Source organism: Pelodiscus sinensis, chromosome 20 (assembly GCF_049634645.1).
Source record: "Pelodiscus sinensis isolate JC-2024 chromosome 20, ASM4963464v1, whole genome shotgun sequence".
Lineage (NCBI taxonomy): Eukaryota > Metazoa > Chordata > Testudines > Trionychidae > Pelodiscus > Pelodiscus sinensis.
Window position 1 is genome coordinate 7,980,845 of NC_134730.1, and position 18,736 is coordinate 7,999,580.

General features: G+C 45.2%; 1 protein-coding gene across 7 annotated transcripts in view; it reads left to right on the forward strand.

Annotated features, from left to right (window-relative positions):
- Positions 1-18,736, forward strand: part of TNRC6C (trinucleotide repeat containing adaptor 6C) — a 344,243-nt gene that overhangs the window by 230,538 nt on the left and 94,969 nt on the right. For 6 of the 7 annotated variants that reach the window (XM_014573581.3, XM_075903557.1, XM_075903560.1 and 3 more), the window contains 5 exons: positions 4,741-4,950; positions 6,652-6,818; positions 12,590-12,670; positions 13,446-13,503; positions 14,922-15,067. In XM_014573581.3, coding sequence (XP_014429067.2) covers positions 4,741-4,950; positions 6,652-6,818; positions 12,590-12,670; positions 13,446-13,503; positions 14,922-15,067 — 662 coding nt within the window. The remainder of the gene's footprint in view (positions 1-4,740; positions 4,951-6,651; positions 6,819-12,589; positions 12,671-13,445; positions 13,504-14,921; positions 15,068-18,736) is intronic. The other variant, XM_075903558.1, reaches the window with a different exon arrangement.

Genomic DNA, 18,736 nt, shown 5'->3' on the forward strand with positions numbered 1-18,736 from the left:
GGGAGGCTGCACCTAAAGAGAGGGGAGAAAAAGAGAGGAAGGCAAGAGAGAGAGAGCTCAGGACTCCATGAAGTTTGAACTCATCTGGATTCCTAGATGGTGATGGTAGCTGGGGGTTCCAGAGTATTGGAGACAGGCAGAGCAAAGCTCCTAGCACGATCAGTCAGGAGAAGATGACGTCCCAATGGAACAGATGCAGACTCTAGATGCAGGCATCACATCCCTTTTCTTGAGCAATGGTAGGAGTTTTTGTTGGGACAAAACAATAGTTATGGGGAACACTGGATTTCTTTATGAGTAAACAGTAGAGACTAGTCAAATATCTGATAAACAAATGCTTATCGGATAGTCAACACAGTAGACGACTAGTCACTTCTCCTCCTCTTTGCTGCCTCATCAGAAAGAGGCAGCGGGGGGCGGGAAGGAAGAGGAGTGGGGGTTTCAAAGCATCAGTGCTGTGTGGAGCCCGGGATCTACTGCTTTGAAACGCTGTGTGCAGCCCGCATCCCCAGCTGGCCACAGGCTGCACATGGCATTAAAGTGGCAGCACCGTGTGGAGCCAGGGGTCAGTTGGGGACTCCTGCTGACCCCGGGCTCCATGCAGTGCTGCTGCTTTGAAACACCGCATAGAGGCTGATGCCGGGCTCCCTGACATGTTTCAAAGTACCAGCACCACATGAAGCCCAGGATAAGCTGGGGACTCAGAGTCCCCTGCTGAGCACAGGGTCAATGGGGGACTGTTTGAGTCCCCCACTGGCCCTGTGCTCCCCACAGTGCTTTTGCCTTTGAAGTATTGCAACAGCCACTTTAAAGGCAAAGATGCCCTTATCAACTAATTGAATAGTTGATGTAAATTGCATTGACTATTCAATTAGCCAATTAATCTAAATTTAACATCCTTAGTAAACAGATGGTTCAAGGGAATATTCCAAAGTTGTTTTGTTTAGACTAGACAATAGAAACTGATCATTCCTGACTATGGGCAGTGTTCCTTGAGAGAGCTCATAATGCAATTAGGCAGTTTTGGTATTTTGGATATCAGTAGAGGATCTGTTACTAAAATTGGTCTGATCATTACTGATTTGGGTGTGAGCAGGCATGGGTTTATTAACATCTGGAGCAGAGATTTCCCACCAAGCAGTGCTTTTCTGCTTTTGGTATCTCATAGTTTAGTGCAGTTATTGCTTTGGAAGTGCTGTTCCTCCATTCTGTATGCTAATATGTTAGTCTTTAAAGTGCTACATTGTCCTGCATTTTGCTTCAGCTGCACCAGACTAACACGGCTACATCTCTATCACTAATATAGATGTCTGTCTTGTGGCAGACCACAGCCTGCGAACTGCAAATATCTTATAAAAGGCTATCTTGGGAGGTGGGTTATGCCTTCTTGTTTCCCAGTTAGACTCAACTGAACACAGCAAGGCAATCAGGGCAGACAATGGAGGCCTAATTAGGAGTCAGCCTGCAACAGGGGTTAATTAAGCACCTGTTGCTAGTTAAGGCCTCTGGGTCCCTATAAAAGGTTTCCTCCCAGGGCAGAAGAGAGAGAGAGAGAGAGTTTGCAGAGGCACAGAGTAGAGCTACCCTGCCCAAGGTAAAAGGTGGAAGATAATAGAAGGAAGCAGTGAGTTTAAAGAGAAGCTAGATAATTTCATGGGGTATGTCTGCACTACCCCGCTAGTTCGAACTAGCGGGGTAATGTAGGCATACCGCACTTGCAAATGAAGCCCGGGATTTGAATTTCCCGGGCTTCATTTGCATAAGCGGGGAGCCGCCATTTTTAAAACCCCGCTGGTTCAAACCCCGTGCAGCGCGGCTACACGGGGCTCGAACTAGGTAGTTCGGACTAGGCTTCCTATTCCGAACTACCTAGTTCGAGCCCCGTGTAGCCGCACTGCACGGGGTTCGAACCAGTGGGGTTTTAAAAATGGCGGCTCCCCGCTTATGCAAATGAAGCCCGGGAAATTCAAATCCCGGGCTTCATTAGCAAGTGCGGTATGCCTACATTACCCTCCTAGTTCAAACTAGGAGGGTAGTGTAGACATACCCATGGTGGTTAGGTCCATAAAAGGCTATTAGCCAGGGGATAAAATGGTGTCCTTGGCCTCTGTCTGTCAGAGGCTGGAGAGGGATGGCAGGAGACAAATCACTTGATCATTGTCTTCGGTCCACCCTCTCGGGGGCACCTGGTGCTGGCTGCTGTCGGCAGTCAGGATACTGGGCTAGATGGACTTTTGGTCTGACCCAGTACGGCCGTTCTTATGAAGTGGTCTGGGGAGAGGTAGTGGTGTTAGGGTGGGGCAAGAAGCCCTGCTGGGTGGGGCAAGAAGCCCTGCTAGCTGCCCCTCTTGTAAGGCCCCCTGGGCCAGAGTCTAGTGGAGTGGGCGTGCCTGGACACCCCCGCTCCCTTCCCTTGGAGGATTACCCTGCCAGGGAGACTGGAACAGACCAAAGGCCAGGAAAAGAGGGTTTGTTTCTCTCCCCCCTCCCCCACTCCCTCCCCAACTCAGAACTTGCCTGTGATGAGAATGACTCAATAAGCAGGGACCCTTGCCTCTGAGGAAGTCCCAAGGCTACAAAGGGGTCACCGTGAGTCTCTGAGACACACACAAAACCATCAAGAAGCGCAAAACCCATGGGGACCTAACAAGGGACTTTGTCACAATCTGTATTCTATCTTCGATTCAGATGAGGCTAAAGATCTTTCTTTAATTCTGTGACTCTTGTCCAGAGTGGTTTAGGAGTGTCTTCCTCTGTCTTTTCATTGCTTTGTCTTTGGTTCAAGCAGACACCTGATAGTGGTGGGGTCTTCCATGAGTATTATGCTCTGGCTCCACAAGAACACAGAGCTCATAGGTAACAAGTACCAAGTGTGGGGCAGGAGGGGAGTCTTCATAACCTGAAATATTTTCAAATGTGGGGGAGGCAGAAAAAATAGTTGGGGAACCCCTCCTTTTTAACATGTACTATAGTTTCAGTTGCATGTAAGACAGGGGTGAGCAATAATTTTTTAAGAGAAACCATTTCATGAATTTCAGAAGTGATCATGGGCTGCCCTGGAAGGGACGGAGCCAGGAGACTTCACATCCTCTCCTACCCACAGACCCTGATTGTCTTGCAGGTGTGGGAGTGTGTGAAGTCTTAGCCCCCCATCCTTGCCCTGCCAGGGGTATGCGGTGCCTAGAGGGAACCATCAGCTGTTTTGAACAACTGGTGGTCCCTCTGTAATATTCTTCCTGTTATGAATACTACTCATTGGCTGTGTCTAAACTGGCAAGTTTTTCTGGAAAATCAGCAGCTTTTCCAGAAAAACTTGCCAGCTGTCTACACTGGCCGCTTGAATTTCCGCAAAAGCACTGACTTCCTACTGTAAGAAATCAGTGCTTTTTGCGGAAATAATATGCTGCTCCCGTTCGGGCAAAAGGGCCAGGGTAGACAGCTGAGATTTGTTTTCCGCAAAAAAGCCCCGATCGCGAAAATGGCGATCGGGGCTTTTTTGCAGAAAAGCGCGTCTAGATTGGCCATGGACGCTTTTCTGCAAAAAGTGCTTTTGCAGAAAAGCGTCCGTCCCAATCTAGACGCTCTGTTCCAAAAATGCTTTTAACGGAAAACTTTTCCATTAAAAGCATTTGCGGAAAATTATGCTACTCTAGACGTAGCCATTGTGTATGTTTTATCTTGACTTGCATTCCATTTCTAGTAAAAACATCATTCAATGTATCTTTTGGGAATTTAGCTCAAGCAATTCAGTTTTCCAAGAGAATCCATAGGTGCTATGTTTGTCTACATATTGTTTTGCTTTCTAGATTAAGTTGGTTTCTTGATCGCTGACACAAATATGTACACTGAACAAATATGTAACAAAAAATTGAATAAGTAACTTTTCAACTAGGAAAGATATTAAGATACTAATATAGATACCACTTTGGTTGGGAATAGTACCTTGTATTAGCAATCCCTTCAACTAATTTTAATGTAATCATATAGTTGCAGTCCTATTTAGTCCTGGTGTGAAAGGATGTTGGTTACAGCACAGGGCCTCAGTGATTGAGGGAATATGAAAGAAATGCACTTCCTTGCAACCCCATAATAAAAAACATTTTGGAATACAGATGAAATACATAATCAGGTTAAATGTGGCCAGCTAGGGTAAATATAGTATTTATTTTCTGGAGCACAAGAAAGAATGAATGACCGTCTGGTTAAGGGGACTAAAGAAGTTTAAAATTAATTGGTTTAAAAAGTGCACCCCTGAGTTCAACTCTAGTTGAGATTCCTCCTCATATTTTCAGTTACCTGTACAACTTTTGAGTAGCATGGTGTAAACACAAAACCACTTTACTTGCATTTTGAGGCAGGTTAATATGATCTAAAGAAACACAGCATTTGAGGAGCTGATTTATCTGGGAAGGAGAATGGTATATCCAGATCAGAATTGAGGTACATTTGTATAGCAATATGAATACGCTTGAATACCTTCTTTTCTGCTGTTAGAAAATATTTTTTTCTGTTTTAACAAATGCATATCATGAAGTTCAGTTAAGAAAAAGAAATTTGAGTAAATCAGATTGATTTTATTTGTGCTTAATTTATTTATTTGTGTGTTGTCTTCCCACTACTTTATGCTCACAACAAAAAAGTTATTTTAATGATAGATGTAAGTGAAATTGTATTCTAAGAGGTTCACTGGTTTCCATTTTTTTTTCCTTTAGCGCTAACTGTTTATCTTTCTGTTTTCAGCAGGCTGGGGGGAGATGCCTAATGTCCACACGAAGACTGAATCTTCTTGGGGAGAGCCCTCATCCCCTTCTGCTGCAGTTGATAATGGCACTTCAGCATGGGGGAAACCCCCCAGCAGTGGTACAGGGTGGGGAGATAATTCTACCGAGTCAGCAGGAACCTATGGAAGAGCGAATTCTTCAGCTGCTGCCCCAGCACTGTGCAAGCCAGGTGAATTCACACATTGGCTTTGTTGTGATAGCATTGGGTAGTAGAATAGAAAATGTTGGAAATAGCATCTATACTTTTGTATATTTTTCAATCAAGTTTACTCTGCCATGCCATTTTTTGCATTTCAAATTGCTATGGTTTGAAAAAGAGCAGCGTTATAACCAAAGACAAGCTAATATCAATGTGTAACTTTCACTTTCTCAGATCAGTAAATTATCTCAATTCTTTCGGCGTGTGCACTGATTTTGTCCCATTTAGTAGAACATTTTAAAAAAATCTAGCTACTGTACTGAACTTCAGGGTTCAAGTGTATGTGCGCATGTGTGCATGGTGTGAAAGGGCGGTCAGCTACTCGCATTCCTCCCTCACCCCACTGCCTCTATATCAGAGGTAGCAAGGGTGGGGAGTAGGAGCCAGTGCTTGGGAGAGCCGGCTTTAAAGCTGGTCCCCCCAGCACTGTCTCTGCGGTGTGGGAAAGGGGAAGTGTCTCAAGGGAGGCAGAAGCACAGCTGTTCTTACTACATTTAAAAGGCAAAGTCGCAGTGGTCCGGACCCAGCATGAGCCAGGACTGCTTGTGCCAGGTCCCAGACCTACCCCCACTGCAGCTCTGCAGTTTAAATGTAGTAGGAGCTGGGCTGCCCGCACGCCCGGCTTCTACTACATTTAAACTGCAGAGCCTCAGTGGGTCCTTATTAACTAATCATGTACTTGCTCATTTACTCACTCCTTAACATCCTGAATATAGCAAACCTCAAAGACCTACATTACACAGATCACACTGTTCTGTTCTTCCTCCTCAAATGCTGACTGTGCTATCCCAAAGTTCATAATTAAGATCATTACCTGTATGAAAAGCAGCTAAACTCAAACAAGACACCAGTGATGTTGGTAGGAGAGGGAATATCCCTTTGAATCATCAAAACAGTTCACATCCTTAAGTCATCCTGGTTTGTTTACTGCTGATAGGGGATTCCCAAATAGCATCAGCTGGCAGATAAACATTCTTTTATCTACTGTTGGCCTGAAGGCCACAGCTCATCTTGTAGAATGTCAGTTTGGCTATAGTGAGCTATTTTATAACTTATGAGATGTACTCCTACAACATATTGGAAATCATTGAAATAATTGAAGTTCTGGAAAATCTATAGAGGATTAAAAATGTGACATTTCACCTTTTGAGCAACAATGGAAAGGACAACTGATCCATGTTCATGTCCTAATCCTCAGGGTTCTTGTTAGGTTTGGCTCAGGCTACCTTAAGCTTTGTTTCTGTCTTCACAACTATAATCTTTGTTCATTAGGAATAACAAAAATTGTCAACTAAAAGGGTATGACTCATGAGATCAGGAGAAAATATATTTTTAGTGACTTCATGACTTTTGAGCCCTGTTCCCCAAGAGGTTGGATTGATTACAAAATGTCACTTCCTTTAGAGTAAAAAAGCAAGATTCTGTTCTTTGCAGTTTTCCCACAGTAATAATGAAAACATTTTATCCCTTTGCTCCAGATTTAGGAAAGAGAACCAAAGATTAATATTATTCAAACCATATGATGCACCTGTGTAATTCTGTAAAACAATCAGATGTTAAGATAATGAATACAGGATGGATGGATGTACATGTAAATTTTAAAAGATGTAAAGTCTAAAGAAAAGTAACAGAAATGTTTCCTTTCCCCTCTTCTGTGTCCCTCCCCCCCAGCTTCTAAATCTATGCAAGAAGGCTGGGGTAGTGGTGGGGATGAAGTGAACCTCAGTACTAGTCAGTGGGAAGATGAAGAAGGAGATATGTGGAATAATACTGCTTCACAAGAGAATAACTCCTCCTGTAATTCTTGGGGAAATGTCCCAAAGAAAGGACTTCAAAAGGTAGGACAATGATAAGAATGGATTGTAAAAAATCAATAGGGTTAGAGTGCAGCATTTCTAGCACTAAATGTCTCACATACTATCTGTATAAGATTAATACTCTGAAATTGAATGAAAGTTTCTGATCATCAGTGGTGAAAATGAGTGCAGTACTGTAGGAAATGGGTTTATATACACTTGTAGTGGCAGCTAAAGTAAAAGCAGTTATTAATCTGGCCTGAAATATTAAGTGATAGGCAAAATATTTTCCCTTGAATGCAAATTTAGCTAGTCTTTTGCAGTAATACAGCTGTTTCTGGGTTGCATTAACATGCAGAATATTCCCTGGGGGGAAGGGATAGAAGCTACAATAATTTAGTTCACTTTTATAGTGCTCCCAATTTCATGGAAGTCTATGTATTTTGAAGATCTTTTAAAGTATTAATAAAAAAAATCATACTGGTGACCTCTTAAACATTTTCATTTGCATTGGAAAAAGATAAATGGTGATATTTTAAGAAATGGTCCAGCGTAATTCATAAGCAAAAAAATTTGCTTTGTCTCCTACATCTGAAGGGGGAATGTATAATTTTTGTCATGAACTGATGTGGTAACAGAGTAAAATTTAACCAGTATGAAACTTAAACAAGAAAACATCCACAGTTACATTAGACATTTTTAAATGAGAAATATAAAACCTTGGATTTCAGGACATGCGCTAGCCTCTTAATTTTCAGGACTAGCTTTGCTTGTGAGCAGGTTATTTCATAGTTGTCAGATATACTAGATGAACCACTGGTTTGATTCAGAATCACAATGTTTATATTATCATCCCACCTATTTAACATTTGTGCTCTGTAATTCAGGGTATGTCTACACTACCCCGCTAGTTCGAACTAGCGGGGTAATGTAGGCATACTGCACTTGCAAATGAAGCCCGGGATTTGAATTTCCCGGGCTTCATTTGCATAAGCGGGGAGCCGCCATTTTTAAAACCCCACTGGTTCGAACCCCGTGCAGCGCGGCTACACGGGGCTCGAACTAGGTAGTTCGGACTAGGCTTCCTATTCCGAACTACCTAGTTCGAGCCCCGTGTAGCCACGCTGCACGGGGTTCGAACCAGCGGGGTTTTAAAAATGGCGGCTCCCCGCTTATGCAAATGAAGCCTGGGAAATTCAAATCCCGGGCTTCATTTGCAAGTGCGGTATGCCTACATTACCCCGCTAGTTCGAACTAGCGGGGTAGTGTAGACATACCTTTAGAGAGTTGCACTGCAGGGTCTTGAAGTGGAGAAGTTACCCAAAGTTCTTCTAAAGACGTATCAGGCAGATAACAAGTACAGGTTGAACTTCTCTAGTCCGGCACTCTCAGGACCTGACCAGTGCCGAAACAGGGAATTTGCCAAACCACTGGAGGTCAATATTATGTAGCAGCATTATGAACATTTCCACAGCTTACTGGGCTTTTAGAAGACATTTTGAGGTAAATTGGAGCTAAATAACAGCACAGAACACTGAAAGCCAGGATTGGTGGCTATAAACAAACTTTATGGGACCATGGTAAACTTGACCACCACACCCATGAGAAGAGGACTTCTGGCTAACTAAAAGCATGCAGGACCATAGATGTTGCTGGACCAGAGAGTGCTAGACTAAAGAAACTCATCCTGTGGTTGTTTACAGCACCTGATCAGATGAGGTAAAATCTGCTTTCCATCCTCTGGAGAGAAGGGTTGTGTCATTGTATCCTGTTAGTCTTGGAGTGCTTGCTCATGTCCATTCAATGTAGGTATGTGTGCTCCCCACATGCACTGCTTCCAAAAGATTTTACCTTAGCAGTACCAGTAGGGGAACCAATTTAGGTGCCCCCTTGAAGTGACACGCATATGCCTATATAGGATGTTTCTGGCCCCCTTCATCCTCAGTTCCTTCTTGCTGCCAGTGACAGTGCTTGGAACCTGCTCGCCTCAGCATTAGCTGTTTCACATTTCACAGTTGGGCTCTGCAGGACTTTGGCACCAGTCTTCTGAGGCATATGCCTCCTGGTATGCACAGTTCGCTCAGGACTGGTACCCTCTGCAATCTGAGCATCTTTCAACAGACAAGGTGCTGGCACAGATTCCCCACAGCATGTCCATGAGGAGCACAGGGGTTGGAGGTCCCACACTGCTTCACAGCACTGCTCTTTGGCTCATCAGTACTGATCCCAATACTGTACCACGGGTCCCCCAGAAGTCCATGTTCTCTAGGGAACCATTCTCCTCACTTCTTTGCATCCTGGCAGTGGACAGTGTGTGGTACCATGGCAATATGAGCTCTCGTTCATGATCCTCCTGGCACCACACATTTTGTCAGCCTGGCCTCAGACCAATCTTCTGTGCCTCCTACTCAAGCATCTCATCCAACTCCCTCTCTACTGCAGATGGATTACTAAATTGCTCAGTGGCTGCAGGCCTAGCCATCTTCATGGTACCCCTGTGACCCAGGGGGGTTTCCCCTGCCCTCCCAGGTATCGTGGTCAGTAGCTGGTATGTCTGTGACAACAGTCAGCCTCTTCCCCTAAGAACTGGTCAACAGTAGAACAGGCAGATTGGCTTAAGGTACATCATACAGCTATGCAAAATGGATAGCTGGATTCGGCTTACCTAAGCTGAGACGCTACAGTGTCTACACTGGGCGACTGACAGGTGCACACACTCCTGTCGGCTTCCTTTACGCCTCACAGTTCAGGAGAATAGGTCACTGGTAAGGGCTTCCCTCAGCGTTTGATTTGGGGGTCTACACTAGATCTGCTAAATCAAACACTAGAAAATTGACCTCCGGAGAGTCGATTTTCATAGTGTAGACAAGGCTTAAATGCCCTCCAGTACCAGAAGTCTCGAAGGCTCCCACACGCTACGTGGAACAGGCAGTAGAGGCATAGTCTTCAGACTTCCTAGGTCCCAAAGAGCCCTCCCTCCGTACCCCAGTGCAGGCCTCTTTCTCCTCCTCACTAGATGAAACTGTTGCGGGTCCCCTCCAGTGGTCCCCCTGGACCATGCCCCAGTCCTTAACACTCTCACCTGGTGGATGAGCCACGAGAATGCTATAGCAGGAGTACCATTCAGTGTCCCTACCCACTCAATTGAACTGGTATCAGATGCATTGGACTTGCGCTAGGGTGCCCATCTTGGCAATCTCCATACCCAGGGTACTTGGTCCACATAGGAATCATCCCTCAACATAGATGTTAAAAAGCTACTTGTGGTTTCTAGGATGTGTGATGTCTTCCTCTTTCATCTGACACGCAGAGTGGTCCAGAGCTCCACAGACAATATGGTCATGACATCTATGTCAACCATCGAGGGGGGACTTGATCAGCATGCTCTGTCAGGAATCTCCAGGATTTTTGCAGTCAGCACAGCATTTACCTGGGAGGCCAACCATCTTCTGGGAATGCGGAATCTCTTAGCTGGCCAGCTGAGCAGGCAAATCACCTCTCACCACAAATGGGCTCTCCATCTACAGGACATGCTCTTTCTTAAGTGGAGCATTCCCCAGGTGGACCGCTTCACCATAGCACAGAATGCAAAGTGCCACAGCGTCTTCTCCAGACAATGAGTGACTGCGGGATCCCTGCTGAATGCCATCCTCATCCTGTGGTCGAGTGACCCGTTCTGTGCATTTCCTCTGATTACCCTCATGGCCAAGGTCCTGGTGAAGGTCATTTTTGTCTTGCTGGTGTGGCTTTACTAGCATTGGTTTGCCCCTCTTATGGGCTTCGCAGTGTGCCCCCTGTGTCCCTTGCCACTCTGCCTGGACCTGTTCTCTCAGGATCACTGTCCATCCGGGTCTGTTATTGTTCCATCTCATAGTGTGGCTGCTCCATGGCTGAATACGGAGGAACAGTCTTGCTCGCAAGTGGTTCAGCAGGTCCTGTTGGGAGCCTGTAAGCCCGTGGTGTCCAACACACTATAGCAGCTATGGCTTCAAAATTGGTTGGTCACCACAGCTGTAAGCCAGCAACCAGGCAGACATGTGGCCAAGTGGTCTCAATTTTCGGTGTGAGGTCTCTCCCCAACAGAGGCTCCTGTCCAGACCATCCTTAATTATTTTCTCCATTTGAAAGAGAAGGGCCTGGCACTGGCATTCATTCAGGGTGCACTAGGCAACAATTTCAGCTTTTCATCTGCAGATACAAGGCCAGTCTGTATTCTCATATGGCATGACAGAAAGGTTCCGGAGAGGTCTTGGGTAGCTTGTACCCTCTTTCACACTGGGACCTTAGCCTGGTCCTCTCTAGGCTTACTGGACTGCCCTTCGGGCCATGGCCATATGCTCCCTTCTATACCTTTCCTGAATGGTGGGCTGCCTGGTGGCGATTACATCAGTTAGTAGAGTCTCCAAGTTGCAGACCTTGGCTTTGGAACCCACATAACTTGTCTTCTTTAAAGACCACACCCTGCCTCCTACCTCAGGAGGTTTCAACCTTCCACATAGGTCAGGACATCTTCCTCCCATTATTCTTCTCCCTGAAACCTAATGTGAACAATGAGCAGAGACAACTGCATACCTTGGATGTCTGCGGGACCCTCACTTTCTGCATTGACAGAGTGAAGCCATTGGGAAAATTGACCCAGTTGTTTGTCTCACATGATGAAAGAATGAAGGGGCTCTTGGTATTAACATACAGGATCTCCAGTTGGATAACCTCATGCATTCGAACATGCTGTCAGCTGGTGGGTGCTAAGCCACCTCCACTCATCAGGACCCACTCCACCAGAGCACAAGCCTCCTCTACAGCCTTCCTCACCAATGTCCCTATCCGAGGCCGTGTCCAGACTCAGGGGTTTTTTCGGGAAAAGTAGCCTTTTCCCGAAAAAACTTCCCCTGCGTCCAGACTCAAGCCGCGTTCTTTCGAAATTATTTCGAAAGAACGCGGCTTTTCTTTCGATGGCGGTAAACCTCGTTTCACGAGGAAGAACGCCTTCCTTCGAAAGTTCCTCTTTCGAAGGAAGGCGTTCTTCAATGTAAAGAGGCCGTCTTCGAAAGAGAGCATCCAGACTCGCTGGGTGCTCTCTTTCGAAAAAGCGGATTTCTCTTTCGAAAGATCCGCCTGCAGTCTAGACGCGATCTTTCGAAAGATGCTCTTTCGAAAGATGCTTTCGAAAGAGCATCTTTCGAAAGAAGCCTGCAGTCTAGACATAGCCCAAGAGATTGCAATGCAGTATGCCCTTACTCAACAAGCCTGAGAGGATGCTGCTTTCGGGAAAGCTGTTTTGCAGTTAGCATGTCCTTAAACTCTTCTCACCACCAGAAATGCTGCTTCCAGTCACCTATGTTGAATGGACATGAGCAAGCACTCAAAGAAAAGACAGTTAACTGTTTCTTTAGTTGATGTTCTTTGAGATGTATTGCTCTTGTCTATTCAATATTCTGCCCTCCTTCCCCATTGTCAAGTTTTCTGGCAACAAGGAACTGAGGGTAGAAGAGGACATAGGCCCCTTATGTAGCGTGGCATGTGCACACCATTCCAGGAGGCACCTGAGCCAGCTCCCTTATTGGTACGGCCAAGGGAAAATCTTCCAGCACCGGTGCATGTGACATCTATGTTGAATGGACAGGAGCAACACATCTTGAAGAATACCAGTTATGGAAACAGGCAACTGGGGGGAGGGGGTATAGGTTTCATGAATGTGTTATAAATACAACCTGAAGCAACATATAGTATTAATAGGGGAAACCTGTCATAGCTGTGTCACATTGCTATAAATATGAAAAATAGACAATTTTCTTTTCAATTTCTTTACCAAGGGCATGAAGACATCTAGTAAGCAAGATGAGGCCTGGATCATGAACCGTCTGATAAAACAGCTCACAGACATGGGCTTCCCAGTGAGCATCATTCATATTTTAGTGTTTCACATAGCTTGATTTTTATAGCTTGTGGTGTATATTTTTGACCTTTCTGATTGTAGATAAAAATGTCATTAGTATTCCTCCAATGGGAAATCAGTTTAACTATATTTGACCATTTACTCTAGTATAAACTTAAACAATACATAGTCTAACAACACATTAAGTTTTTCCAGTTACAGACTAACACAACTACCTCGCTTTTGAACATATCTAGTATAGTTTGTGAAGCCTCCAAAGAGCAGGCAAAATATCTTTTGGGTATAGATACTGACAATTTTCACTTTGATTAAAGTTAAAACTTTTATATTTGTAATTTTGTTTTTCATTATTATTTTGAATGTATTAGTCTCTGTTCTCTTCCTCACCCTCCTCTTAAGCAAATGAAATAGGTAGTATTATGTAGTTTTGGGGAAGAGGGAGAGTTGTTGGGGGGTTTTAAGTCAGATTTGTGCTGTCATATTTTTTAAGTTACTAAGTTTATCCATTGCATAAGGTTACAAATTCTGTTATAAAAAGAATATAATTGAACTTTATAGAGAAGAATATACATTTTGCACAGGGAGACAAGTCATATCTTTCTGGGAAGCATGTCTTAATTGGTGAGAGCAAAAAAGTTATGTATAAACATAATCTGATTCACTTAATACATGTCAGTGTTACACCCAATATTGAAGACAGTCTTGAAATTTCCTATTTTGTTTGTATTCTTGTGTGAAACACAATATCACCAAACCCACATTATTGTTTGCAGAGAGAGCCAGCTGAAGAGGCCTTGAAGAGCAACAATATGAATCTTGATCAGGCCATGAGTAAGTGTCTTTCTAACCAACACCTTTCAGAAAAGGCATTTCAGAGAATGGATACATGATTATGTAGTTTGATCTGTTCCTGTTAAATTAGCATTCCTTTTCGAAAGGGCATTTTAAGGAAACGCATTTTAGTGACTGTTTTCAAACCAAACACTGGAGTGTAATATGTAGTGTTTTCAAAGACAGTGTATTTTAGCTTTCCACTTAAAATTATTAATTGTAATTGGTGTATAACTGATATTAGTGTTTTGGTTTTAGCCTGGGAAGGAACTATAGTAGAATTTAAGTGGGTAAGGTTCGCCAATCTGACCAGAGACTCTAAATTCATCCTCTCTATCATAGGTTACAGGTGGGTTGAACCATAAGATTCCCCCTCGTGAGGGTCTGCAGATGATTGACAGTCACACTTCCGACTAGGAAATGCAATCAAAATAAATGTTGTTGTCATGGGAATAACGATTACAAAAACCACAAAGAATATGGTACTGAACTTCCAGATTAATTGAATTTCTTCTACAGATGGCACTAACAAAATCAAACTATACTTATTTCAGTTTACAGATTCTAATTACCTAACAGCATTTCATACCCACAGGATCTTAGTCTCCTCAAAGGCTGAAGGACCAGCCTCCCTTCGCCTGAAAGGCCTTGGAGCAGGTGGAGTATGGGAGACTAAAAACAAGACTTAAACAAAATAAATGAAGCAAGATAGAAATATAAAGATAGAATAGAGATAAGTATTTGGTTTCTGACCTTGAGAGAAAACAGGTCACACTCTAGAGCGGGCTCTGTCAGCGACAACTGCAGCAGCCTCGACTTCCCTAATCCCTGGCCTATATTTCTCTTTTGGCACCAAAATATCCCAGATGTCCAACCCCTTACCCAAAGTTGGGCCTGGTATCCTAAGATTTCTGTGGATTCCTATAACTGATTTGAAGAAAGGTGGGGAGAATTTATGAATAAGTATAAGCAAAGAGTGACATCTTTTTGGACCAATTCCCAGAAAAGAGAAAAGAAGTGGGAACATTGTGGTTAAGTGCAGGAAATCTGGCACCTTAATTTTGTGAAATATGAAAAGTCAGTTGGTGGGAGTTTGCAGATTCCGCTTACTTGTGCCAATCAAAATTGAGTAGTGGTCCCCCAAATACTTGTCAAGCTAACCGCAAAGGCCCTTACACAATACATATCTTGGAAAATAACAAATATATTTTATCATCAAACTACCATATTTCTGCTAAAGCTAAATCATACAGAAAATTTAACTGTAGGCCCCTTGCATTACTAGCATGCTATTAAAAATATAAAAAGGGTAGGAAAAATATATCTTAGCAGGCTACAGGTTTCAGAAGTTTTTGCAGAATCACTTGCACCTTGTATCACCAGTCCTTTCCGTGTTTCCATTCTTCCCTTCTATGCAGGTGCTCTGCTGGAAAAGAAGGTGGAAATCGACAAGCGTGGCATGGGAGTGACTGATTATAATGGAATGGTCACCAAAACCCTTGGCTGCCGCCCACCACCAATCTCCAAAGAGTCTTCCTTGGACCGCCCCACCTTCCTTGACAAGGTAAAATCAAAAGTATGAGTATAATTTATAAATCAGTAGTGATGAACCAGGGCGTGAGAAGAGGTACTGATTTCTGCTGACTGTTTAGAATCATAGGGATAGAAGAGATCTCAGGAGGTGATTGAATCCAACCTCTTGCTAAAGCAGGATCAATCCCAAGTTAATCATCCCAGCCAGGACTTTGTCAAACCAGGACCTACAAACCTCTAGGGATGGAGATTCAACCACCTCCTTAGGTAACCCATTCCAGTGCTTCACCACCCTCCTAGTAAAGTAGTTTTTCCAAGTATCCAACCTAGACTTTCCCCACTGCAATTTGAGACCATTACTCCTCATTCTGTTATCTGTCACCACTGAGAACAGCCCCTCTCCATCCTCTTTGGAGCCCCCCCTCCAGGTAGTTGAAGACTACTATCAAAACTCTCAGCCTCTTCATAAGCAATGTGCTCCAGCCACCTAATCATTTTTGTTGCCCTGTGCTGGACTTTCTTCAATGCATTCTCATCCTTTCTGTAATGGGGGGGCCCAGAACTGGACACAGTACTCCAGATGTGGTCTCACCAGTGCCAAATAAAGGGGAAAAGTCACTTCCCCAAATCTGCTGGAAATGCTCCTACTAATCCACCCCAATATGCCGTTAGCCTTCTTGGCTACAAGGGCGCACTCTTGACTGGTATCCAGCTTCTCATCCATTGTAATCCCCTGGTCCTCTTCTCCAGAACTGCTTCTTAGCCATTTGGTCCCCAGCCTATATGGGTATGTCTACACTACAGAGTTAGTTCGAACTAACTTACTTCGAATTAGTTAATTCGAACTAAGCTAATTCGAACTAACGCGTCTAGAACTAAAAACTAGTTCAAATTAGCGTTTTGCTAATTCGAACTAGCATGTCCACATTGAGTGGACCCTGAACAGGGCTTAAGGATGGCCGGAAGCAGTGCCGGCAGGGCATCACAGGAGTACTTAGAGCGTGGAGATGCTCTCTCAGGCTAGCCGAGGGCTGCACTTAAAGGGACCCAACCCGCACCCCGGACAGACAGTTCTCAGGATGCCCCACTTGAAAACCAGTCCTGGCTTGGAGTGCCCGGAGTGCCCACACTGGGCACATCACAGCACTCGGCCATCAGACCGGCTGCACTTGCCGCAGGCTGCCATCTGGCGAGAGGGGGCAATCGGGGGGCTGCAGGAGAGCTTCCACCCCCAGAAGCCCGCAGAGCCAGCCCAGTCCTCCCCATCAGGGGCTCGTACCCCATTCCTCCCTCACCTCCTTCCACTTACCCTTCCCTAGCCCTCCTTCTTATTGATGTACAAAATAAAGATAACGTTTCTTCCAACATTGACTCTGTCTTTATTGAACAAAACTGGGGGAGACTGGGAAAAGGAGGTGGGAGAGGGGAAGAGAAAGGCTGGGAGAGGGGAGGGCAACTAACATGATCAGGGGTTGGGAACAGGTCCCAGATGAAGAGAGGCTACAGAGACTGGGACTGTTCAGCTTAGAAAAGAGGAGATGGAGCGGGGACAGGATAGAGGTCTCTAAAAGCAGGGGTTGGGTGGAGAGGGTGCATTCATAAAAGTTCTTCATGAGTTCCCATAAAGAAGGACTAGAGGACACCAAAGGAAAGGAATGGGTAGCAGGCTTGAAACTAGTAAGAGAAAGTTGTTCTTCTTCACAAAGCAAATAGTTAACCTGTGGAACTCCTTGCTGCAGGAGGCTGTGAAGGTTACAACTAGAACGGAGTTTAAAGGGAAGTGAGATCAAGTCATGGAGGTTGGCTCCATGGAGTAGTCTTAGCCAGGGGGTAGGAGTGGTGTCCCTGCCCAAAGTTTGTGGAAGGCTGGAGAGGGATGGCACGAGACAAATGGCTTGGTCACTGTCTTCGGTCCATCCCCTCCAGGGTCCCTAGTGTTGGCCGCTGTCGGCAGACAGGCTACTGGGCTAGATGGACCTTTGGTCTGACCCAGTACGGCCATTGTAAGCTCAGGGTCGGGGGTCTCAGTGGACCCCCTTGATTTTCATGCACACCTGCTCCTGGGTGGCCAGGCTGGCAGCTCTCCTGCCCTAGACGGCCACTTTCCTGTGCCTAGTGCGGAGATCATGGACGAGGTCCACGATGTCTGCACTAGCCCAGGAAGGTGCCCGCCTCTTGCGGTCCTGGGCAAGCTCCCGGGAGCCGCCAGCCTGGTCCCGGGAAGAGGGGGAGGGCTGGGGGGCATCGGGTGGGTGGCTCTGTGCCGTGCCAGGTGCAGGGTCTGCTGGCTGGGTGCTGGCAGGCTTGCACCTGGCAGGGGCACCGTAGCCAGCCCGTGCCCCTTTAAGGGGTCCGGGTCCGGGAGGGGGGCAATAGAGTTTCCCTGGTGTTGGCCAGAGTGGCCACCAGGGAAAGCTGGGGAGGGCTAGCCTCCCACTAGTTCGAATTAAGGGGCTACACACCCCTTAATTCGAACTAGTAAGTTCGAACTAGGCTTAGTCCTCGTAAAATGAGGTTTTCCTAGTTCGAACTAAGCGCTCTGCTAGTTCGATTTAAATTCGAACTAGCGGAGCGCTAGTGTAGCGCCTATGAATGTTAGTTTGAACTAACATCCGTTAGTTCGAACTAACATTGTAGTGTAGACATACCCTCTGAGAGCTTGGGATTCTTCCGTCCCAAGTGCAGGACTCTGCACTTGCCCTTGTTGAACCTCATCAGACTTCTTTTGGCCGAATCCTCCAATTTGTCTTTGTCTCTCTACACCCTATTTCTGCCCTCCAGCATATCTTCCTCTCTCTAGCTTAGTAAAAAGTTTTAAATGTCTTGCAGTACCTTAGGGTATGTCTACACTAGCCCCCTAGTTCAAACTACGGTGGCTAATGTAGGCATTCGAAGTTGCAAATGAAGCCCGGGATTTAAATATCCCGAGCTTCATGTGCATTATCCCGGGCGCTGCCATTTTTAAATGTCCCTTAGTCTGAACTCCGTGCCCACGGCTACACGCGGCACGGAGTAGGTAGTTCGAATTAGGATCTCTAATTTGAACTACCATTACTCCTCGTAGAACAAGGTGTACCGGTAGTTCGAATTAGAGATCCTAATTTGAACTACCTACTCCGTGCCGCATGTAGCCACGCGCACGGAGTTCGGACTAAGGGACATTTAAAAATGACGGTGCCCGGGAAGATGCAAATGAAGCCTGGGATATTTAAATCCCGGGCTTCATTTGCAACTTCGGATGCCTACATTAGCCTCCCTAGTTCGAACTAGGGGGCTAGTGTAGACATACCCACAGAGACTAACAAAAATATAGTTGATATCATGAGTTTTTCTGGGCATAACCCACCATGAAAGCTCATGATACCAACTACATTTTTGTTAGTCTCTAAGGTGTGGCAAGACTAGTTGTTAAGCTTTTCCAGTTACAGACTAAAACGGCTACTCCTCTGAAACCTCTAGCTCACTGTCATCCATGAACTTGCTGAGTGTGCAATCCATCCCCTTATCCTGGTCATTAATAAAGATGTTGAACAAAACTGGCCCTAGAACCAACCCTTGGGCAATCTGCTTGATTCCAACCACCAACCAGACATTGAGCCATTGATCACTTGCTGCTGAGCCCAACAATCTAGCCACCTTTCTGTCCACCTTACAGTCCATTTATCCAATACATACTCCTTTAACTTGCTGGCAAGAATAC